The sequence below is a fragment of the Punica granatum genome, chromosome 8 (assembly GCF_007655135.1).
Source record: "Punica granatum isolate Tunisia-2019 chromosome 8, ASM765513v2, whole genome shotgun sequence".
In the NCBI taxonomy this organism is placed as follows: Eukaryota; Viridiplantae; Streptophyta; class Magnoliopsida; order Myrtales; family Lythraceae; genus Punica; species Punica granatum.
Genome location: NC_045134.1, coordinates 23215521 through 23240353, shown reverse-complemented (window position 1 = coordinate 23240353; position 24833 = coordinate 23215521). Strand labels below are relative to the sequence as shown.

Below are 24833 nucleotides of genomic sequence, written 5' to 3'. Positions count from 1 at the left end.
TGCCTCATCTGCCTTAGCTTAATAAATCTTCCAGAATTGGAGAGCATCTGCAAGAGAGCGCTGCACTTTCCTTCGCTGAAATTGATAGGGGTTAAGCACTGCCGAAAACTGGAGAAGCTCCCACTGGATAGCAACAGCAGAGGCAGTGCAAGACAATTAAGGCGAATTGAAGGAGGAGAGAAGTGGTGGGATGGGTTGCGGTGGTTTGTCGGCCGTTGATTCGTTTTCCGAATAAAATTTCTTTCTCATGATCATCCATCCAATCTATGTATGTCAATTAATTAGGAACATGCTTGGGAATAATGATTATGTAATAATTTTTATTTTTATTTTTAGAGAGAGAACTCTAATTAAGAGATTCTTTCACTTTCGTCGACTACCTTTAACCGCTATAACCGTTTGAGTTTCCATTCCATCAACATTCTTCATCAATCTGCCATAACCATTTGAGTTCCACTTCATCATCTTCATCAATCTGCTAGCAGTGAAGGGCAGAGCCCAAAGAATCTCCATGAACATCGCTCTTTATTTCGTCATCCAATCCATCTATCCCGAATTGAAATCAAAAGCTTCGTCAGCTGTCAAATTCTCAAGCTAAACTATGCGATGTACTCGCATCTGTGGGGCTCGAGGACATCGATCGATCGATCGTTCTGGCAATGTGAGTAACTCAAATCGGGAAACAACTAGTCTTTTCATCTCGTTAAAGCAATTTTGATGCTGTTTGCAATAGAAAGGTCCTCGCTATTTGTCAAATCTTAAGCTGAAGGAATCTGTGATGAACTCAAATCGAACAATTACCTTTCTTCTTTCAACTCGTAAACGCAACTTAGAATAAACCGTTGTTCAAATCATCAATATTTAAATGTCCAGAATACAAGTTGTGAAACAAATTGGAAAACAAGCAACATTTAAATCCACACATTGGCTTACCGACGAAGACTCCCGTCTTACAACGGTTCAGAAGGTGGCCAAAGGAATCGGCAATATGAAATGAAGAAGGGTGCTAAGGTAATTACATTGGAAACAGGGGGGTAGAAGCAAGCAAACTATTACATCCTCCATCTTATCGTATATTCTTCTCACATTTCCTTAAAAAACTAGTGTTGATTTCCAACATTAACAACCTTGATTATCATTACACTGAAACAAGCCGGTTATCATACAGAAATGAGGCCACCATCAAAAAAGAACCCTAAGCCCACTTCATTAGCCTCTGTTACAATATCAACCAGATGAACTCAGCTGTTCGAAATACTAGCTTTAGCTACACATGGAACAATACTAATATCGGCTTTCGAGGATTCCTCTTTTATCCTCCACACTTTTATTTTATTTTATTTCTTTCTAAAGGCCGATGCATGCTCAGGTAGGTGGCCTTGTGCCCATCGGGAGATCCTTTTGACTGGCCAGTTCTGGTGTAATTAAATCTGGTTACCTTTAGAAGTTTTAACTTAAAAAGGGTACCATGCGTGGGTCCGATCGCCGGGGAAGACCAGCCCGAGCCCCTAAAGCTCGACAGTTGGCAGCAGCCTGAAGTAAAATGACAACCAAATTGATTCAAAAGCCAGAGGCAAGAATTGAACAGACCATTCTTGATCAAACGCTGAGTGCAGGACTTTCGTTCAATTACCACTTGAGCTGCAAATGGCAGCATTTTCTCCGGGGGCATTTCAGCGCAAATAGCTACAGATCAAAACGAAGAACGAGAGATTAGCATATATATGAGCTTCCAAGTGTATGAGCAGGAAGAAATTTCAAAATGGCGACCTTAATTTATATAAAGATATCCTCAGACTAAATTCCAACAAATATGTGTACATATGCAAGTGAATATATATCCATATATATCAAAGCCACTCTTCCCAATTGTTGAGGCGGTTGGATTTGCAACTTAACTCGGGAATAGAAAAACATTACCATATATAGTTGCTCCAATAAATGCATCCCCAGCTCCAGTTGTATCTACAAGTTCTGAAGGTGGGATCTTCTCGGCAGTCCCTAGGATCAACCTTCCAGTTACTGTCCCAATACCATCTGCTCTCAACTTTGTGATTGCCTAACAAGACGGAAGGAGAGAAGAAACACAACTATCAGACCACATTATCACAAGAAGGAAGGAGTATTGCAATCGTAATCGGTATATTCTCATCCTCTAATGTAAACAAACAACTTCTCTTTAAACAACAGTACCGATGAGACACAGGTCGGGACCATTGCTCCATCATCCTTCCTCTGCTTCAGCAAGTCTAACAAGTTGTCCACATCAACTTCTTCAAGCTGAGGATCTTCTTGATAACATTTTACCATGAAATCATTAGTAAGCCGTGGAACTAGATTAAATGAATATATGGTTTCAGAAACCCTAGAAGAGTAGACTAGTGGTAAGACTTGCCATCAGAAGTTCTCTCGAGCATTACGCATCCCTCTTCCCCCAATGTCACAATCACAAACTTCAGTTTTGGTAATCTCAACAGCATCGAAAGAAGGGCAGTTGGAATAGATGGTGCTTCAGTCCATGCCTGTCACAATGACATTCTTTTAACTGGAGAAGATGAATACCAAAAAAAAAAGAATTATGTGCATGGAACTCGTGGTAGATTAAAGGCACATGAGAACCCTTTTCTACATATGGGCCCGGGCACAGGATGTAAATCACTTCTGAGGACAAGTAAAGGCACAAAAGATGGGCTCCAGACTCGAAAAGATATTCAAGTATCATTGAAACGTGGACAAATTTGCTTCGAGAAAAATTGTTTTCTCACACCAGCAACAGAAAAGAAGTAACTTGGCTTGGTGAAGTGCCATGTGTTCATAAGAGATCATGTTTTGCAAGCTCCTCCAGGCTGATGCTAACAAATAAAAGGTTGATCATTGATAACTTGGATTTCATTGCAGACATGATTCAAATCTCCGACTGACAACAATCAAATAAATAAAACAGAGTTGAAAAGTCATATTTTCCTTTATACATGTTGGGTATTGCTATCCATAATATGATGGAATGAGAAACACCAATATAATTGCAATAATGGAAGGAAAATGATGAAAACTGTTTAGAAGAGAGGGCTAACTCTGATAAGATCCAAATGAAAGGCACAAATTCTCAAAACTAATCATCAATTTGGAGGTTGTGGAAGCATGCCATGGTTATGATCAAAATTCTTAAATTGATGAAACAGCAACTGAACAGACATTTCTAATAAGATCTTGCCACTGACAGCAGAAATCGAATTCATCAGAGAGACTGGTTTGCCTGTGGAAATTTTGCAGAGCAAACTGCGTAGTCTGCCAAATCAAGGAGATCGTCCAGCCCTTCCCGTAGCCTCTCTGCATCGATTAAGATCGGAATGTTCCTGCTCGTAGCCTATACTGGAGAAACAGCAGGACTGCTATTTAATGTCCTGCTTATGGCTTTCTTAATTACACCCATCAATTGGTATCCAAACCAAGCAGCTGAACATTCATAAACTTACCTCTTTGGCAACTTCCAAAGCAGTATCAGGAAATCTCCCATCAAAGTACAGAATTCTAGCTCCATCGAGAGCAGATAACAAATTTGATGAAGAAACTTCATCTGGCGCTAGAGGGTAGCCAGGTTGGTGTATACAAGTGCGGGTTTTCCTGAAAAGGAAACGCTGGATTAGCCATCTGGTATGACTTCAAAAAATAGCTAAAGAACAATAAGGGTTCTCATATTCACCAATAAAACAAACAGAATCTGGAGGTTACCTAACAATAAGTTAAAGTGATGCTGTATAACCCTAAAATGATGCTTATCGAAAGTAGTTTGGAGGAAGGAATCCAGGAACGTAAACAGATGAATCAGTGTAGGTTTCTCACGTTTGCTCATCGATGATTAGATAAGTGAATGGTGAGTTGCCCTCCTTGGAAACCTAGAACACAACAACTTGAATGTAAGGACGATCAAAGCATTGGTGTGATTCCACTTCATCTGTAACTATATTTATAATAAGATCTTTCGAAACACGTAGCCTACTCAAAGTTTTTAACTCAAGTACTTCAAGACATGTATGTTACTAGATAGTCACTGCTCATTGTACCTCAGTACTTGTTTTTATGACATTAGCTTAGCAGTACCACAGCACGAGAAATGCATGCTGCAATCCATGTTATGCTTCTTGACATGCAACACCACATTAATTTCAAGGAAAGTACACTACAGGAAGGACACCTACTCAATCTCCACCATTGATTGTTGTAGGTCTCACGATGATTGCGGCGGAAATATAACAATCAACGAAAGCAATTGATCGGGGGACAAAATCATTCTATGCCCAATCCAGGGAAGAATCTAGCATGCAAGACCATTTCAAAAATGGATCTTGTAAATATTTGTCAACTTCCAAAAGAAGTGTACCACAATATAAGAAGTGTCTACACCGTCAGCTTCCAGTTCTTCTATGATGCTCTGGCCTTGGCTATCATCGGCAACCTGAAAAATTCATGCAAAATACTCAGCAGTTGAGACCAACACAATACAAACAAAGCATCTTGCTTTTCAGTAAGCCTATACGTTCACTTAACATGGACAAGAATGGTATTCACAACGATTTGCACCTTCGAAATGAGCCTTGGGGATAACCCGAGACGAGCCACACAAGTCAAAGCATTCCCCGAGTTCCCACCTCCTTGAACCTACAAAACAATCCTGTCAGACACCTCGAACACAATTTCATTGTACCACCACTCTCCTTTGCCTCTCGAAAAGCTCCCATCACTACGAGCTGTGTATTACGAAAACCCATAACAGCACAGCCGCTTTCTAAAGCCCGACCATTTTATAGAATTTCTTCAAAATAGACCCGATTGTTACTTGCCGAACTGCCTATGATTTTGTCAAATCAAACTTCACATTTTTCCCCCCATAATTCAACAGTGCTATCCCAACTGAATCAAGATTACAGTTACAGAAGAAGAAGAAGACGGCGGGGGTGGAAGGAAACCTTCAAGCTGGTGCTGCGAATCTTGTCGTCGGGCTTGGGAAAAGAAGCCACCGTCGCCAAGAAATCCACCGACAGCATTCCCAGTCCCACCTGCTTCAGCTCATCATCATCAATCACCACATCGTAATTCAATCCACCCAACGAAACAAACACGCACACACACACACAGAGGGAGGGAGGGACGGAGGGAGACCCACGACGATTCGGCGCTCGGGGAGAGGAGGCAGAGGCTCCGACGACATTCTGAGCCGGAATGAGTTCCAGAAGCCAAAAGAGAGGGTACTACACGACGAAGATGTTGAGTGAAGCAGATGAGATCTCTTCCCCTGGGTTTGACCCCGACGGAGGCTCTGGAATCCGTGACGAGGACGAGGGGAGATAGGAGTGAAGAGGAGAGTGGAAATGGAGTTGACATGTGAGTGCGGTGACGTCATCGCCGTCATCTTCCTTCCCCAGGACGGTCAGCGGACTGATGAAGAGGATGGCGCGTGGATGGAGTTTTCCCTTCCTCGGCTATGACGACATTGTCAGCAATGCATACATCTCGCAGAGCAGACCACAGCCGATGATTGCAGTGGTTGTCGTCTTCTCCTCCTCCTCTCATCATCTTCTTGGCTGGCAACCGTTGGCTCGGGTTCATCCACCGTAGTTCGGTTGTAGTTCGATGTCAACCATGTCTGAATATTATTTGAGTAAACAGGCAATTTGGATTGGGGTGCTACCTCAATTGAATCCTTGATTTTTTTACATCGATTTGATCCCTTAATTTTTTTGGAAGTTATATCAATATGATCCTTGACATATTAATTAGGTCCTTCAGTTGGGTTGAACACATTAATTTAGTCCTCGAGATTATGCGTTTACATCAATTAGGTTCTTTGATACATCAATCAGATTCTCGATCGTATCAATTGGATCCCCGTACAGTAAGCCAATTTGCAGGGAAACAGCGTTTGACGGCCGTTTTTCGGGACCTAACTGATGTTACGTCAAAGATAAATGATGTACCATTGGGTAATTGTGTTTTTTTTAAAAAAATTTCTTTTTCTTTGTTTCTTTAAAAAAAAAAAGAAAGAAACAATGGAGGAGTCTTATGCTCCCTTATCGGTGACCTCCCCCGAGGAGCTCGGGTGTGGCTCGGCGATTCCACCACCCCCGATCATTTCTTTTTCTTTTTTTTTTAACAGAAAAAAGCATGGGCTCTTGACCCTGAATAAGCTTGGATCTAGGTTCAAACCCAAGCAAGGGGCTTATTAAGCCAAGGGTCGAGAGCCCCTCAATCGTAGAAAGAGAAAGGTCAAGGCACTAGGGGTCAAAGCTTTCTTTCTCTACGATCCAGGGGCTCCCGATCCCCGGTTCGATGAGCCCGAGGCTCAGGAGCCCACTGCCTGGATTGCAAGTCCCTAGTGTGGTAGGAGTGGAGCCTCAGGCTTGCCGAAACTTCGGTGAATCGGAGGAGGAAGACAAATAGTAGTTTTTCTTTTCTTTTTTAATTTTTTTAAAAAATAGATGACTGACCAATTTGATGTAACATGTAACCAAGTTAATGTGGCATTGTCTATGTTTGAACGGTGTAAACCGCAATATTGGAGGGAAATAATTTAGAGGACCAAATTGATGGTACAAAGGACCATTTTGATGTATTGAAGAACCAAATTGATGTACCATAAGTCCAAAATGATGCAAAATTTCAATTTGAGGGACCTTTATGATGTACAAATGACCATACTTATGTAACCATGCAAATTGAAGGATCTAATTGATGCATCAGATACCAAATTAATGAAACTTCCCAAACTAAGGGAACCAATTGATAGGGAAAAAAAATGTCAAAATTTTGATTAACGTACACCCAAATCTTATGGACCAAATTGCCTATTTACTCAATATTATATTATCCGATCTCTTTAAAGAACCGGCTATTTATTACTTTTTTAACCATTCGATTGACATGATTATTACAAGAGCTTGGGCTCCAAAGGGTAGAATTTTTTTTCTGGTTGAGTCTTCTGCAACGGCTTCTTGGCCGTGCTAGTGACGAAAGACAACTGGCAACTGGCAGCGATTACGAGGAGACGACGCATGACTTCCTTCAGCTATATGCAATGAGATTGCAGATAACAGGATAAACCTTCTACTTGAAAGGTAACAACATAGCATAGCATGAAAACCGCGAATTTCGAAGCACATTCGGTTCACGTATCACTTATAGTATATATGACACCCTCATTATTGAAAAAAGAAAAAAGACGGAGTCAGAAGTTTACGAATGTCTCCAACGTAGCTAACCTTACCTTGTATTGAACAGCATCCTACTGGAAGTAGAGCCTCTCCCTCAGCCTGGAGCGGAAAAAAGCTTCCCGAAACTGGACTCCGGGACCTTCTCGGCTAAACTCAGCCTTAAACTCATCAAGAGAGCATGGGAAACACAGTAACCGACACCACAAATGTAAAAGATTGCAAAGCCTATGAGGCAATATTTTTGCCTTCACAATTGATGACCAAGTCGTTCAAGATCCGAGACAAAAGAATAACATGACAACGTGCCTAATCTTGAAAGATTGTCAACATAGATATCAGTCAGAACGGCCCATTCGACTCAAAATTGTAGAAGTTAATACAGAAAGGGAAAAAATATACAACAGAGATTTTTTTCCTGACATAGATCTCAAACTCTCTGTTGGAATGAATCATAAGTTCTCAAAATTAGCAATTTTAAGAGGGTCACTCCACGCGTGCTCTAGACAGTAGAGCAAAACCCGAGCATCCAAACTTAAAGAGGACCGAACCGCTGTTTAATCAAATGCCAATAAGATCTGGAGCTGTACATCTTATAATGAAAGTTTAAGAGATTAAAACTTCAGTTCCCATCATTCCAAGTTCGTTTCGAAAGTAGAACTCCATGCTCGCTCACGCTCCCTCCCATAAGTCTGTAAAACGCTGGCTTGCTCCTCACGGTTCTTAGGGGACCTGATCGGTTCCAATGCCTCATAGGGAGGGACAGTGCATCGGCATTGAAGCCCGAGTCGGATAGTGGTCTGTTCTCCACATCCTCCAGCGGGCCCGAACTGTACTCCATCGTGATGAAGGACGAGGTGTGACCATATGTCAACCGAGGGGTGGCCCCACCAGGATTGTTCCACCAGCTGCTCTCTGACGGGGCCAACTCACCCTTAAACTCTGAGTCGGGAATGGAAGAGTCCTTTTGACTACAGTAGTCGCCACAGGTTTCGTCCAAGTCATTGTATATAAGCTTTAGAGCTTGCACGACCTCGCCCATGAACGGCCGGTGGGTCACCTCAGGGTGTACGCACATAGAAGCTATAGCAGCCACCTTTGCCATGTCATCGAAGTCGTAAGTGCCAGCTAAGGCAGGGTCCACCAGCTGCTCTAGGCCATCCCGGGTTGTCAGCAATGGGCGGGCCCATGTAACGAGGTTCTCCTGTCCCTGAGGCTGGGACATGTCCACGGGCTTCCGGCCAGTTATGAGCTCGAGCAGCACAACCCCATAACTATAAACATCGCTCTTCACTAGTAAATGTCCCGTCATTGCATATTCGGGTGCAACATAACTGAAAATTCACCAAACAAATGATTTTTTTTGTCAGAATTAAAAAGAAACGAGTAGATTTAGCCATTCCATTTCATCAATAGCCCATACAGGACTTCAAAAAAGTTGATAATGACATGATCAGAAGTACTTATTCTTCGAAAATTCAGGAAAAAGAAATTGTCTGTATATATGTGTATAGTTCCCAAAGCCAGTTACCCGAAAGTTCCCATGACACGAGTAGAAATATGCTGACTTCCTTCGGTTGCTTCTCTTGCAAGCCCAAAATCTGAAACCTTGGGAGTGAAGTCATGTTCTAGTAAAACATTACTAGCCTTGAAGTCCCGATGAATTACACGAGGGTTTGAATCTTCATGGAGATAAGCCAGTCCTCTAGCCGCTCCTAGTGCAATCTTCATCCTTGCATCCCAGTCAAGAGGTCTCTTGTTCTTATCGGCACCTGAAAGCACCAAATATATCAACGAAAATTCAATTTCGAGAATCAACTTAAGATCCATTTATCTGATCATTTAAAGAAGGTTAGATAGAGTCTATTGCTAATTTTAGGAAGCCGACTACTTCCAACACATCATAAAGTCAACATTGATTAAAAGGAACAGTTGCCATGGCAACGGGATGAGTGGATAAAGGAGCAAATTGAGCCATGGCAACATGACAAGATGCATTTATCCTCAACAACAGAAAATCGTTGCCATTGGGAGAGAACTGCAACCAGACAAGACTGCAAGGGAGTCCAACCCAACTGTAAGGAATGAAAAAACATACCATGCAAGTGGGACTCGACACTGCCATTGTGAACCAGCTCATAGACCAGGCAGCGCGTTCGCCCTTCAATGCAAATACCAATGAGCTTCACGAGATTTCGGTGATGCAATCTGCTCAGCATCTCCACTTCAGCAATGAATTCTCGATCACCATTGTGGTGGTCCCTTGTTAGCAACTTAACTGCAACTTCGCTCCCATCTTCCGTAATCCCTTTATAAACACGCCCAAATCCTCCTTCACCTAAAATCTTCCTCGAGCTGAACTTATCTGTAGCTTTCTCAAGCTCAGCAAGACCAAAGGCTCTAACAGACAACATGCAAGGAGCCATGGAGGACACGAGAGATCCCGAGGCCGAGCTAATGCTGCTTGATAAAATTGATCCGATGCCTACATTTTGTATAGACAGATTCAATCAAGTATTTCTACTTAATCTGCAGATGATAACAAACTTGATAATTTGGAAAGAATGAAGATGGGTACACAATAAAGAAAGAAAATCATATAAATTGAATCTTTTAAAACTCAATCTCAGTACTCCCTTACAAAAACAGAATCAATCTTCTAGTTTGTATCTGTTGAAAATTATTCAATGCTTCCTCAACTATAAAACATCAGCATGGGACTTAAACTATTTTTTTTTAAAGGAAAAAAACTAACTAGAATCGGGAATAATTGAAAAGTCGGGGCCACAAGAAAATGAAGTAATTGCTATCAGCGTGATGATATCGTACATAAACTTATAAGCATACCAGAACGTTTGTTTATGGAAGAAGTGAATGCTGGACCAACAGCACTTGATGGTCTTCCAAACTTCTTCCATTTGAAAAACATAGAAAATGCTCCGATGAGAATCAATAGAAGAACAAACGCTGACAAAGAAATTATGGCGATAGTCCTGACGTTCATCTTCTGATTCTTAGGGCGAAAATTTGCAGTAACTGGGAGATCTCCACCACTCGCTGTCGGGCCATTTCCCGTGTAAGGAGGTGATGAAGGAATCCCTGATAAATAAGTTAAGCCTTAGATACATTTTGTTGATGAAGAAAATTCTCAAATTTATGGAATAGATAGACTACTACCTGTATATGTAATATATACCACTTCATAGTGACCAAAAAGAGATGCATTCAGAGGAACCTTTTTGTGCCAAAACCTCTCATATATTAGATCAGCGGTGGTATTATCAAACTTCTCTCCAAGAGGAACCAAGTTTACGTCGACGATCGTCCTTCCCTGGTTCAGACTATCAGCACTAGCACCCATTATCTTCACTTGACTCTGTTCAAGGTAAGTGCCGGCTGCAATCTCTATCTCCAGCTCACTCATTACTGGAAATACAGCATAAGGAGCGACATCAAGGAGGAGCCTGACTTTCATGGGGAAAACACAACCGCATGGCGAACCAAAAGGGGTTGCAGTAAGTGGCTCGGCGCAAACTTGATCACAGCCTGCAAGATTCACTTTAATTAGCATGTCACAGAAAGAGAGCAAAAATAACCAGATAGTTTGTGGTTGAGGCAGAGGGGAAAAGACAAACGCATCTTAGAACATAAAGGAACAACTTTTGGCTTTGCTTTATTAAATGGTTCGCATTTCAATTTTAGAAGAGGACTCTACGTAAAGGAAGACTACAGGAAGGATTCACGTGCTTCCATCCAAGAATGGTACAGCTAAAATAAAATTCTGCTTACAGGAAATAATTTCTTGTATTTATTGGGAAAAAAATAACTCAAAAAAGTGAAAGGTACACATAAACAGTGTGATGAAATCCAATGAACCTCTTCGTTGAGGTTCTTAATGCAAAAATGAAACCTCTTGTTTTGCTGAGCTAGTTCCTCATTGGCTAGTATCGAGCCAATCCATTTCTTAAGTGGGAGGGCTGTCAACCTTACTCTCACAGTAAAATAAAAGATCCAAGAACTGATGCTAGCTTCCTGAATTTTGAGCAACAAAGTTCCCACCCATTACTTTCCTTCAAATTTTTGGATCTACCAGCAACCGAAATGAAGAAATAACCAGGCATCACATTCAGGGTTGATTCGCATAAGATTCCTATGCTTTCAAAATTGTAATGTTCTAGTACAAGATTCAAAAATGTACCACTCAGCACCTGGAAACCAGGACTCCGTGAATTACCTGGTTCTTTCGAAGGTGATGGAGCTGCCACACGGGGTCTGGCATGACGATGATGACCATGACGCCTACGTATTGGACTACTGGCAGGGACGGCAACAGGAACTGGAAAAATAGATAGAATAATGAGGAAAATCCAAAGGATGGACTGCTTTCCAAAAGATTTCAAGGGGCAGAACCCAGATTAGACATGTAAAAAAGGTACCTGTATAGATTGGAGACGGCACCGGAGCCAAGCTTGGCTGCAATATAGGCTTAGGAGTCTGTTTTCGATGCAGCCTTGATGAAGAATAGGATAGACTCATCAAAAGTAGATTTCCTGCAAGCAGTAACAGAGGCATAAGGTATTCAGCAGTTAACCAAATATATACCTACTTCTGCAGATAAGCAGGTTACGCCAATTTGCCATTTTTAATGTACATTTGCACGAGAAAGAATAGGTATCCTTACCATTATCTGCTGACTCTTCACTCAGAGAGAGCCGACTAGGCTGTAGAGAGGGAGACAAGAAGATGTGCGAAGAATGAATACCTGGATCAAAAAGAATTTGTTATGTTAAAACTTGAACGTTACAAATTCAGCAACATACATAGATGGATCGATGGTTGAATTCAGGCGGTTTCTCAAGCCAACTCAGCTTATTTAACAATCAAGAGAAACTAAATAAAAGGACGTTCACAGCACTCATAAGGACAGGCTAGACACAATCGCCTTACCCACTGTAATTTGACATGAATAACAAAATTATTCTCCGTCCACAAATCTACATACCATCATAGTGCAATAACGGTTTCATAAGATTAAAGGGATACGTAACAACTAAAATTCCATCAAATTATCTTTGCTCAACGAGTAAGTATATGCAACCATGATAACGGTAACCATAAAATGCTTACCATATGTTTTGAAACGTAAATACAACTCTATATCATTAAAATAATGCATGATTAAGGGGGAGGGGGGGAGGACATGATTAGACGGGCTGAGAAATGAAAAACCGATGAGATTCTTTCCTTCTAAAGAATGCCAGCCTACCCGTTGAATTCCTCAAATTGAATCTATGAGATACGTCAGGACTTTACAAATACACCTGGGACATTCTAGTGACCCAAAAGTAAGCAATTCCCTCCAATCAACAGCCTACGTTAACTAGCCAGTATTCAGACTCCAAAAGCAGTATAGTGTATAATCCATAACACATCCATATTCACCATCGTCATCAACATTAAGTGTTGACAACAATTAAGTTCATTGCAGCAGTCAATACAGTAGCAAACGGCGGTCTTGCATGGCAAACCTCCTCATTTACTGCTGCCACCATCACCACCACCAATAACCGTGTCATCTCAGGTCCGTTGCAATCCCGAAATACCCCATTAAAGAGTCCTTTATTTTTCATGGATTAGTACCTTCATGAACCCAGCGCCATGAACAGATTTCAAACAAGAAAACTCGCCTAATCAAACATAGTTTCGCACGAACCATACTGAGACAGACTACTTGACCGATTTATCTGTCTATTTCATGTCCGTAAGTATATATCAAACTCTACACAACTTCAGTGAGTAAGAATTAGACTTCCAGCAAGCAAGGGACAGCTCCGAAGCGAAACGAAGAGTAAAACCGAGACCTGAGCAAAGAAGCAGCGGGCTGAGAAGAGAGAGGAGGAGCAACACCAGAGCGGGCATCTTCTTTCCCAGAACCAGAGCCGACACACACCATTGTCAGAAAGACAGAGCCCGGAGGCCGCAACACACTCCACAAGCCGGCCGAAGGAGATGGGTAGGGTTAGTCCGTCGGAGCATCCCGGAGCAACGCGGTTTCTCATTACAGCCGGTGCTGGGAGCGAGAGATCGCATGGCTCCGGAAAATCAGCGGGGGCGGCAGGGCCGCCGAGGTAGAGCAGGAGGGAAACCCAGGAGGGGGTGAGGGAGGGGAAATGCCGGCGGCGCGTGGGGCAGCAGATCCACGAAATGCGGGAGGGAGCTCGGAAACCGGGGCAGAGCTTCAGCAGCTGAGCTCAGTGGGTGCGAGTGTCCCGGCTGAGTGAGGGAGCTGAGCTCAGTGGGGGAAGTGGATGAGGCAAGCAGAGACGGAGAGGAGCCGAGGAGAGGGGGAATGGAGTGAAGTGGAGGATCTGTGAAGAGAGAGAGAAAGGAGCAGAGGAAGAAGAAGGAAGGAAGGAGGAAGAGAAGAAGAAGATGGAGAAGAGAACAAAAGAGAGATCTTTGAAGAGAGAGAGAGAGAGAAAGAGGGAGAGAAAGTAGAGAGAGAAAGGGAGGGACTTTATGAGCTACAGCAGTGACTTTGCTTTGAGGGTGGAAAAGAATTGATGGGGGCTGTCTGGTCTGGCGCGTGGAGAGGACTTTCCAATAAGAAGGCTCCACCTCAGCATGACCGCACGAGACTGTCATAAAATCGTGGACCGGTTTTCTCTGCTCTATGACCGGGATCGGACCGGGCTGCTCCGGTCCGGTTAGATCGTGCCAAATCCAGGTAGAGCCGCTGAGAAGGAGCCAATTTTGCTGATAAAAATGTTTTGTTTTCGTTTGTTAATGACAAATCTTGATTCGAGAACTATCGAAATTTGGACTCGGTTTGACTCCAAGACCTAATTAGTCAATCATGCTGAACTGCTTGGGTCGAACCGGGTTCGTGGATCTGACCGGACAGTTGAGTTTCCTTTCACATTATCAAATTTCAATTGCTATCTATAATCTTGAGACTAAAAAGATCGGTTACATCGTTTTCGAGCGTTTAACATTCTGGCATAACCGAAATGGATCTGAAGTTGATTAAGCTCATTATTAACCCCAAAGGTTGCGACAAAACGAGCTGAGACGAGCTAAGTCTCCACCTTGCCGAATACATCAAGCTCTAGGGACCTCTAAATGTGGTGCATAACGACTTGCATTATCGCTTGAAAAGTTTACTACTCTGGTGTTGGGCAAATTTGTCCATTCGAAATCGATAGTCGAGAGAAGAAATACTATGCTTTTACTTGTTTCAAAATAAAACATTATGGTGGCAGAGGAACACCAAAATAGAAGATTCTTGTTGAAGAATTTGACTTTGAATTAGTTAAAGACATTCTGTCTAATTATTTTTCTTTGCTTAATGAAAACTTAATTCGCAATGGGTGAAATGTCTCTTTTTTTTTCACTAGAACAATCTTCTACCATATCCCCACTCTCTCTTCTTGTATTTTGATGTCCATGGACAGTTTCCCACGTCGAGATCTTAGTGTTCGCCGTTCGTACTGATGAACTATTTCAATATAAGCTATTTGAGAGAGTGTTCGTAAGTCTCAATTTTAATTTTCAAGAATGCTTACTTTTAAATGTACTTTCCGCAATATTTTCGATAAAGATATGAAACGGAATTGCTTTAACTTAAACCTTTATATTGTATAATTGAGACTTTGATCGTCATTATTTGCACGCCAGCCCCATGTAGATTATGTTACCTTTTGTCTATGAAATCATTTTTTTTTTGGTAGGATGTTTATGAAATTATTGTGCCTTTCTAATTATGATCAATTATGTTCCTTCAACTTTATTCCTTTTCAACTACCAAAAGTAACATTTGCCTTCTCCTATTTGAATTTTTAGGACTCGCTGTCCTTGGTAAAGGGCAAAAATCATCCGATCAAGAGAAGCAACAAAATTTGCTAATGTTTCTTGTTCTGAAACCCTTGGCGCATGTTTGATTTTAAAATTTTTTTAAATTTATTTCCGCCTATATTTAATTTAATAAAATAATTATTATTTTTTTCTTCAATTTTTTTAATAATTTAATTTAATTTTTAATACTAAATTTTTTCAATTATTCATTACTTTTTTTCCCGAGCGCTAATTATTACTTTCTTTCAAATATTCATTATTTTTTCACACATTTTTTCATAATTTAAAAACACTATCATTATAAATAAATTAAAATCAAAATTATCCAACTCTAAAATCAAACACAATATAATATTTTAAAAAAAAGGTCAGCGACAATAATTACTTGGCACACAAACAGAGTCGTCTCTGCTTCTATCCCTGCATCGCCTCTGCCATGCTTCCTTAACAGAGAGTTTTCTTGGTACATCTGATTCTGTCTCTCCCCCTTCCCACCCTCTGTCTCTCTGTCTCTCTCTCGGTCTTTGTCTCTGTGTTAGGGTTTATGCTTTTGTGGGTTTTGTTGAGATTTTCTAGCCGTCTTTTGTTTGAGTAATTAGCAGAGAGAGAGAGAGAGAGAGAGAGGGAGGAGTCGTTCTTTGGTTCCGTTCATGCTCTAGGTTGTTTCAAATGCCCCGAAAAATCAGTGAAGGAGTTGGAGGAGAAGAGGAAGAACGATCAGTCTCGAAGCCCGCTTAATTTGAGCTATAGCCGGCACGCCTAATTCTCATTTAAGGTATGTTGTTTGTCCAATGGTTTTTTTTCAGTACTGAAAGTATAATTAAGTTTTAACATTAGGTGTTGCAAGTCTTAATCCTGCAGCCTGTCATGCAAATGTCCCTCCCATTTTGCCAATCTTCCCCGGTGCGTGAGGGACCAATAAAGCTTGCTTTTTTAGATGCTTATATATATATATATATATTTCATTTTTGTCTTATTAATTCATTGTGCCACGATGTTGATTGAAATTTTGTGTTAGCATTGTGGTGAAATAGATTAATATTAATATTGCCCTCTTCTTTTTTCTTTTTCTTTTTTTATGGAAATTCCTACTTCCCTCTATGTGGTTTATTGGACCCTGAGTCAGGGACGCTAGAGAAATGAACTTTGTCTATGCAGAGATGCAGCTACTTGAACTTGAATTAACAGAGGTACAATTAGACAATGATACTGGTTCTTCCTTCATTTTTTCTTCATCGTCACCGTCTTTATTTCTTAAAGGATCCAAGTCACTGAACCCAAGTCCTGCTTATGCTTGACTCACAAAATCCTCAAGAAGATGGGTACCACGAGTGCTGCTCTGGACCCTCACTTGCAGCTCAACAGCTGCTGCTTCACCCGCCTGGACTCGGTTAAGACCCAAGTAAGCTCCTTCCAAATCGATTGCTCCAGGAGGAGAATAATGGAACTCAGATTGATGGGTTCAAAGAAATTGGGCAGCTTTGCCTGCTCCGCGGTCGAGGAAGACGAGCAACAGGAATAGTGTTCCGGTGATGGCGGTCTTGGTTCTGCCGTGGAAGATTGGCCCGATAAGCTGAAAACTTTTTTCTGGGTTGTTGCTTCAATTTTGAAATCATGCCCTTCCTGCATCTTTGAGCACCTCAGGATAATCTTCAATTTCATCTGCTTAAATGGTTAGATTAGGTGTTACTGTTCTTGAATTAGTATGTATGTATCAGAAGGATGTTATTCTTTTAAACAAGTTCAATTCCTTTGCCTTCTTTGATAGTATTGGATGAGGACTATTTCTTCGTTTTCACGCTATATCATTGTTTAATTAGGCTTGTATATTCTTCTGCTGTATTGATCCAGTATCGTGTTCCGGGTTGGTGAACGAAATTATGAAGGGTACAAAATTAACAGAGGTACAAGTTGCAGACAAGCTTCTTGAATTTCGTTCAAAGAAACAAGCTTTGATTCTATAAGTGGTAAATTACTTCTCCACTATCTTGAAAATATATCTTATGAATACATGTGAGAACAAAGCATTCACACAGTTCCATATTTTATATTATCACTCGGGCACACAAATGCTCATTGTTCATCATCTAATTGCAGGTTCTGGTGCAAATGGAGCAATCATACACTACAAACCTGAACCAGGTAGTTGCAGTGCTGTGGATGCAGAGAAGCTCTTTCTACTGGACGTTTGAGCTCAATACATCAATGGTTCAGTCGGTATAACTAGAACAGTACATTTTCGCAAACCAACTCCTGGACAAAAAGATTGCTTCGCCTGAGTCCTACAGGTGCTGAGTTCCTTTCTTGAACTATCTCGATGATGGATGACAAGAAAAAATTGATAAATAGCTGTAACAGAGATATTCCATTCAAATTTATTGTATTGAATGACGTGCATTTACAGATCTATTAATAGATTATAGTTACAGGTCATTGAATGTTGTCCTACAGGGTCCACAAATCAATTAGCAAAGAAGAAAACATCCTAGGGAGGAATAAGGAAATGGCCCGCATAAATGAAAGAAGAGGGCACATGGGCCTTAGAGAAAGTACAACCTCAAACCTATTCGATCTAACAGAGCTTTTCTAGGTCTATGTTCGTAAACTCTCTATTCACCTCTCCCTTATTCAGAAATTGATGATTGTGGTTGGAGTCTTGATCAAACAGGAAAATGGAGGTGTACTGGGAAGACTCAACAGATTAGGTCGAGCTCCCTCTGAGCTTCGATGGCTTCCTGTTTCGGATACATGTATATTTCATTTGTGTTACGGATGGCCTTGACGAGAGCTGTTGGTGGGTACCGTTAAGTTTCAAGCGGCTTCAGTAAATTTGAAGCCCATCGAAGCAAGGAAGAGAGGCTGAGGCAACTGTACTTTCAAATGCTTCAATAGGCTTGCGTGCAAGGACTTCAAATGGAGGAATTGTTTTTCTTTGGTTTTTAGAGTGAAGATCACTATTTTTTTGGTCAATTTGCTCACTTAAACTTTTAATTATATGGTATATTTATATGATTGTCATATATACATGTTGAACGACATTCGTCCTTAGAAGAGAATTGCTCTTCCTTGAACAAGTACGATAGATTAATTGATCCTTCTTCCTTTGAGGATTCATTTTTAATCTATATATTATATATAGATTATAAGACGTGCGAGAACTAATAAAATTAACTTACTTTAGGAAGGTAACTTAAAAATTACATAAGAGTAAATCTTATAATAGTAAATTAGGTACCGATTTGGTCGAATAGAATTGAATAATAAAATATTCTAATATTTACAATTAATAATAGTCTGTGCAAGGCACAGGTAGAGTGCCAATATAACCTTAAAACATTAAGGTTTGAGTTGATAAAGATATAAAAATTTGATCCTTCTCTTAAATCTATATCAACCTATGGATATATATATATATATATATATATATCTTTTTATTTTTCTATATTCTCTTTTATTGGCTTTTAATTATATACTGATCGATTTGTACTCGTTAGGAGAGTACAAACGTATTCATATTCTCAAAGTACAGATCCCTAATTATATCATATTTTACATTTTTTTTGGGTTAATATTTTACATATTTTCTTCATTTTATGACAACTCTTTATTTATATCACATTTTATTTTTTCCTCCCTTCTTAAATACTTTTTCCATCTTTTTCCTTTGTTATTTTTCCCGAGAGAAAATATTTTTTCCATACCCCCGACTTTTCTTTCTTTTATTTTGTTCTTTACAAAATCAGATCCTCTTTAATCTTCGTCATCATATCTATTTAAGTACTTCAAAGGCATTAAAAAGATTCATTTTCTTAGTTCGACAGGGCACTCTATTAATTCTTTTGTAAACTTTCCTTCACTTATCTTAATCCTTAAGTTTTTAGTTTTTTTAATTGAATTCGGTCAATATTCTTCTAATTCTTTAATAAGAGTTAATCACGTAAAAATGCATGACACTTGCTCAAATTCTCAATTCTAGCATGAACTTTTGGAAATAGTATAAAAAGACACGACCTTTTGTTTTAGTCTCAAATCTAGAACGCCGTTAAATATTCTGTCAATTCTAACAATATTGACTGACTAGGCATTAATGGTGTAACATATCGCCATATTATTCGATGAGTGAACCCCACTTTTTTTATTAAATAAAAATAATTCGGAAAATTTGAAAAAAAAAAAAGAGGGGAAGAGTCGACTGAAGACAAAGGGAGGAGAGGGGCCGGCAGTGGTGGCCTTGATTGCGGCCACCACCCCCCAATCGGGGGGTCGACGAGACTCCTTCGATTCTAGTGATAGTGGCCCCGGTTGCGGCCACCACCCCCCAAATCGGGGTTGGCGGCAACCTTTGTGATGACCGCCGACCCCGATTGAGGGGGTGGTGGCCACAATTTGAGCGCCCCCCCCCCCCCCCCCCCCCCCCACGGAGCCAACCCTTCCCTTCCTTTTTTTTCATAATTATTTTTATTAAATAAAAAATGTGAGGTTTACTCAACAAATAATATGGTGAAACATGGCACCATTAATGTCTAGTCAACAAATACGTTAGAATTGACGGAATCTATAACGGCGTGTTAGATTTGAGATTAAAATGAAAGGTCGTGTCTTTTTGTACTATTTCCGAAATATTGTGCTAGAATTGAGAATTGAGCAGTATTGTCTTTTTACGTGATTAATCCCTTAGTTATATCCTCATTTTTCTCCAAAAGAAATATTTATCTAAATCTTCTTATATAATTAAAACAAGTTCCATTTCTGCATATTATGAAGCCACATGTCAATTTTTTGGTTTTTCTCCTTTGTTGTTTTTCTTTGTTTTTTTTTTTTGGATTCCTCACTGCAATTTTTATTTTTGTTGAATAAATTAGTTAATTTTTTGTGAAGATAATTAAATTAACTACATACATCAACCCTCATACATTCTTAAATTTTTCCAGTATTTCCAATAAATAAATACACCTAACCTTGTTTCATTTTAATGTTCTTGTTAAAATAACAAGGCAAATTCTTTCATTTATTTAAAATGTGCTATTATGATCATTGATAATTCGAATATTTTGAAATGACATGAAGTATGATATGGGACTCCAAAATAATACATTGTGCACTACATAGACAGAGAGGAAATTACATGCTAGACATAAATTATAGGTTAGAAAATTATAATATAAGAATATCAATCTTGTTTTATATTATAGGTGAAAAAAAGGATCATGTAGTTGAGTAAGAGGATTCAATATGATTTAATGAATGGATTTATAACATAAATAATAGTAAATTAAAAAATAAACAAGTGGGAAGAAATATTGGCTTTTTTGTCGTCATATAATACGTTTCATATGAAGTCTAAAAACTTACTGTTAATTCATGAAGCAGTAAAAAAACCATTACCAAGATCTAAGATACTACCATTTTAATTATTTCAAAAACTTTCCCAGCTAAATTTGGTTCTTGTTATTTTTCTTTTCGGTAGAGGAATGGGGCTAGCGCCAAAATGTTTTAATTATTTAGTAATGGATAATATTATAGAATATATCGGAAAGTATCTCAGAACACTTGTCAAATCTTTTTAAGTGGCTTTCCTATCATTTTTTTTATAAAGAGGTAATTGCCCGGTTATCATATCAAATTTCATTTAATCTAAAATGTTAAATTTAAAATAATTTAACTTGAGATATGGAATTTTCTTAGGTTAACTTCTATTACCCGCATGAAGTAGTTGCTAAAGAACCATAAATCATATTAAGAGATTCTCCCGCAGCAAAACGTGGCTGCAACTCTAGTATAACCAAAATATAAAGGTTTTCACCAATATGATTAATTGAAGTGGTTCGGTGTCTATACCTCTTAAATAAAGTATCGGGTTCGAATCATTTGAGTGGACAAAATCTTTGATTGAAAGAGTTTTACCTCTTAGCTGCCGACCAAATTCGATCTGGTTTAGTCAGGGCCCATCCGACTTATGGATACATTGTACACACCGAAAATTTATATATATAAAAAGGTTTTCTAATTTTTTGTAAAAGTTTAAAACAATATCCTTATAGTCAATTATCGATGATACGATTAAAAGAGGTTGTGGCGCAATGGCGCTCGCTGGTAACCAAGAGGAATTGGTTCGATACTCGTAATGAAACTATTCATACTCTTTTATTAGTTATTAGAATTTTTATTTCATTATATTAGACTATCGACCTCCCATGTAAACAAATATATATATATATATCGATGATATGTTTTTCTTCAAAAAATTATAAAATAAACTTTCTCTGACTGCTACCCTAACTTATTAGTTATCGGTCGCTGGCCTAGTGTCACTGTTCCCGACCCTTCTCTAACCTAGGTGACTTTGCTGGTGGTTTAACCACCATATATTGTTTAGGGCAGAAGATGCGATATAACCAACGGGGATTTGATCATCAAAGCCAATGTCTTGCATCCATCCATTGTTCAATTGAAGGATGGAGGGCAAAGGCCCTCATTGAGAAGCCTCTACCTGCTGATAATTGAGAACTTTAGAAGCTGGTAATGCTCATCGAAGGCCTCCATGAAGCCCTCAGCCATTCGACATACCAGGGGCGCAATTGATTCAATGAGTCCAGCTAACTACAATTCGATAACATCTCAACCCGACGGGGCTCGAGAGTGGTGCCATATAGGTCGGGGTGGTTGAGTTTATGATTTTCGGGAAAATAATGATCTGAAGACGATGCGGGTAGTTTTTACTTTTGAGATGTCACACTTAGGACTAGCAACATACAAAAGGCATCTGTCTGATTCTTTTGTCATGTGGTATTAGCAACGTTGGAGAATTTCGGGGCAAAAAGACATTCCACCGCCAGTTGGCACTCAAAAGAATTGAATCGCAAAATACATGCAATTTAATTGAAAGACCCTGCAATTTGATCACATTTGATAAAAAGGACTTATACTTTGTTTTGGGCGGAGATAATTGGAACGAAAGAGATGAGATCATGAGAGGGATACTTTATAATTTGTATGAAGTTTTTCAAAATTTACATACAAATTTCGACTTCCCTTCATTGAAATAAAGTATTAAAGTAATTCATCGTATTGGACACCTTTAATTGGAGTGGCGGTAGCTACATCAAACCACCATGCCCTTGTCACTCTTCTCACTCTATCTTAGACCATAGATAGGAGGGAGAAAGGGATGAGACCGTGTGACAACATTCAGTGGAGGTCGTTGGAGATACCTAAGACCACCGTCAACTTTGTTAGGGTGTATTAAAGTAATCAATCGTATTGGGCACCTTTAATTGGAGGTGGCGGTAGCTACATCGAACCACCAAGCCCTTGTCACTCTTCTCACTCTATCTTAGACCATAGATAGGAGGGAGAGAGGAATGAGACCGTGTGACAACATTCAGTGGAGGTCGTTGGAGATACCTAAGACCACTGTCAACTTTGTGAGGGTGATAGTGACGGGTTGGGCCTTCCCTGCTCTTCTTTGTTTCTTCATTCTTCTACTCAATGACAATCGGAATTGTAGAATTATCCATGTTTTATAAAAAATATAAAATGAGTATCCTTCTAATAATCAACTTAAATATTCTCATAATTTAAATCTCACTCGCAATGGTATAGTAACGTTTTACATGATATTGAAGGGCTTTTAATAAATGCGAGCGTTAAGAAGATTATTAGGTGCTCCATTTCCCTATTTTATTCATGCTCTAAGTTTTGAGATGGGACTTTGTCGAACAATATTCTACAATTGGAGGGCGTGAATGCAATTTATGCAAAAAGAGAAGTTATTGCGCCAACAAACAACACAATACTTGCCAAATAATAAGACATGGATGCCGATATGTCAATTCCCAACAAATTTTTAGCATAAAGGCAGAAAAAAAAAATGGTTTGACCAGTCAAACTGACTCATTAAATTAGTAACTTAATCTGAAAAACTCCAAAAGAAGATTAGTTTGAATGGGACATTACATTTGACTAATCACACAAATCCTCTCTTTCTAGATCTCTACAACCTGTGCCGGTTAATACTACGTAACCGATACGACCGACGCCGAGACAAAAGAGTTGTAGTCTCATGTTTTCAATCTGGATAGGGATCGACATGAGTCGATGGTATTATGTGTGGTTTCGAAGAGTTTTCAGGTTTACTGTCCACTTCTTCAGGAAATACGGGAGAGGGATAAGTTTCCCCTTATGTAGTACGTACTTCAAGACTAACTCCGGGATCTCTCCGGGACTGAAGATACCAAAATAGCTAGAGAAAGGATAAAACAGTTGAGCTCCGGGGGCAAATCCTATGATGATGATGAGGAGGACTCGAACTTGTAGTACTTATCGACTGCGACCGAGACATCCCAAGTGCAGCTGAGGCCTTTGGGGATGGTGACCAAATCTCCTGCCCCGAACTCGACATAGTCCGAGGAACCTTTCGGGTAAGCCCTCACTTTGCCCTTGAGCAAGTAGCATGTCTCCTCTGCATCAAACTTGAGTTGATACTTCCCCGGTGGGCATCCCCACCTTTCTCCAAAAATTAAGAAAACCATGCAATAACATTTGAGTTCAGTGTTTCAGAAGCACAAAAACCCGGCGTTCTTTTAGTATTAAAACAGGGCGTACATTCATTAAGCGGAAACAAAAGCCGAAAAAAATGAAGAACGTGAAGAAGTTGTTGAAATACCGAATGCATTACGATATCCTACACAAGTATGAGTAAGAAAGCTGGGAGAGGGAAGAATAATCACTTTGGCCAGCACTTGAAGTTCAAATCGGAAAGTTTGGACTCCGAAGGGTTACTCTCGACCACAATTCTCATGCTTCCAGAGGAACTTGAAGCCGGATCATTTGAATTAGCATCTGCAGCCATGGATGATGTGCAGACATAAAGAACCTATATCTTCTCTCACTGTCTCTTGTAAAAGAAGGAAGAGAAGGGAGGAGGAGATGTGAAGGATGTGAGATGCCTTCTTATATAAATAAGCCCTTACACGCACCCCTATATATATATAAGAAGTTTAGTTGGGGACAGAGAGCGAGAGAGAGAGGGAGAGAGATTATTATGTTTTCACATTTCAGAGATTTGACTTGCAATAATACGTTCCAACCCATGCTTGTTTTAAAAAAAAAATTGAAAAATTAATGTCGGTTTCAGAATTAATTTATTCCTTCAGTTTATAAGGCATGCTTTCTGTGCTGAAATTGCCTTAATTTATTTATTCTTCACTTTTTCTATCCGAAAATTCATGGACCTAATAAGAATACAAAATAACGGGAATTTATAGGGCACGTAAAGTTCTATTGAATGAATCAGGAACGTCATAGTTTTAGGTGGATCATATGTCACTACACTATGCGTGCTGTTTTCGTGGCATGTTCCTTTTCGTGCTACCAGCCAAGTGCAAAGTAATGGGACGATGACTCATTGCAAAAATGGATCTTTTTCAAATTACCGGTAGCAAGACAATCCAGTGTTCCATCCCATCTGTTTAGTTTTTTGAAATTATCGAAGAAATAAATATCAATCAATTTTACATTCATATAAAACATCATCAGCATTTTCTCTTCTTTTTTTATGGCCAAACGAATGTTAAAAATGGGCAGCAAATTAATTATTATGATTTTTTTGGGTCAAATGTTTGTCGATACTTTAGAGATTATATGTTTGGCTTTATGGCTGGCCAGCTTATGAACGCTTTTGACTTGCTTAGCAACAAGATTAAAAAGTTTTAAGTATATATGTTATTATAATTTCTTTGAAAGTACTTTCATCACGAAATAAAGTTAAATCAA

General features: G+C 39.5%; 3 protein-coding genes and 1 long non-coding RNA gene across 16 annotated transcripts; 1 reads left to right on the top strand and 3 right to left on the bottom strand.

The window, feature by feature from the left end:
• Nucleotides 1–891: 891 nt before the first annotated feature.
• Nucleotides 892–5663, bottom strand: LOC116187429 (ribokinase-like). Of its 4 annotated transcripts, none has more exons than XM_031516117.1 (12): nucleotides 5165–5660; nucleotides 4968–5060; nucleotides 4582–4659; nucleotides 4382–4456; nucleotides 3844–3896; nucleotides 3477–3624; nucleotides 3257–3367; nucleotides 2396–2522; nucleotides 2194–2288; nucleotides 1921–2059; nucleotides 1634–1686; nucleotides 892–1533 (listed from the first exon to the last, which is right to left on the bottom strand). In XM_031516117.1, the coding sequence occupies exons 1-12, from the start codon at nucleotides 5408–5410 to the stop codon at nucleotides 1450–1452; spliced, it is 1302 nt and encodes a 433-aa protein (XP_031371977.1). In that variant the 5' UTR covers nucleotides 5411–5660; the 3' UTR covers nucleotides 892–1449. The 4 variants fall into 4 exon arrangements, with proteins under 4 accessions (XP_031371977.1, XP_031371978.1, XP_031371975.1 ...); XM_031516118.1 differs by having other exon boundaries at nucleotides 4968–5057; nucleotides 5165–5657; XM_031516115.1 differs by having other exon boundaries at nucleotides 892–1686; nucleotides 5165–5663.
• Nucleotides 5664–7515: 1852 nt separating this feature from the next.
• LOC116187426 (receptor-like serine/threonine-protein kinase ALE2) lies at nucleotides 7516–13636 on the bottom strand. Its single transcript, XM_031516112.1, has 9 exons — nucleotides 13067–13636; nucleotides 11887–11967; nucleotides 11642–11755; nucleotides 11440–11541; nucleotides 10383–10751; nucleotides 10053–10304; nucleotides 9304–9690; nucleotides 8737–8977; nucleotides 7516–8539 (listed from the first exon to the last, which is right to left on the bottom strand). Exons 1-9 carry the CDS (start codon nucleotides 13122–13124, stop codon nucleotides 7828–7830), a joined length of 2316 nt encoding a protein of 771 aa, XP_031371972.1. The 5' UTR covers nucleotides 13125–13636; the 3' UTR covers nucleotides 7516–7827.
• A 1820-nt stretch (nucleotides 13637–15456) lies between these two features.
• LOC116187453 lies at nucleotides 15457–18081 on the top strand. 10 transcript variants are annotated; one of them, XR_004152056.1, is made up of 4 exons: nucleotides 15457–15834; nucleotides 16186–16249; nucleotides 16320–17026; nucleotides 17157–18081. It is a non-coding gene; the product is annotated as an uncharacterized LOC116187453 (long non-coding RNA). The 10 variants fall into 10 exon arrangements; XR_004152055.1 differs by having other exon boundaries at nucleotides 15457–17026; nucleotides 17157–17347; nucleotides 17511–17608; nucleotides 17728–18081; XR_004152049.1 differs by lacking the exon at nucleotides 16186–16249.
• Nucleotides 18082–22777: 4696 nt separating this feature from the next.
• LOC116187449 lies at nucleotides 22778–24031 on the bottom strand. Its single transcript, XM_031516151.1, has 2 exons — nucleotides 23789–24031; nucleotides 22778–23564 (listed from the first exon to the last, which is right to left on the bottom strand). Exons 1-2 carry the CDS (start codon nucleotides 23908–23910, stop codon nucleotides 23342–23344), a joined length of 345 nt encoding a protein of 114 aa, XP_031372011.1. The 5' UTR covers nucleotides 23911–24031; the 3' UTR covers nucleotides 22778–23341.
• Between the last annotated feature and the right edge of the window lie 802 nt (nucleotides 24032–24833).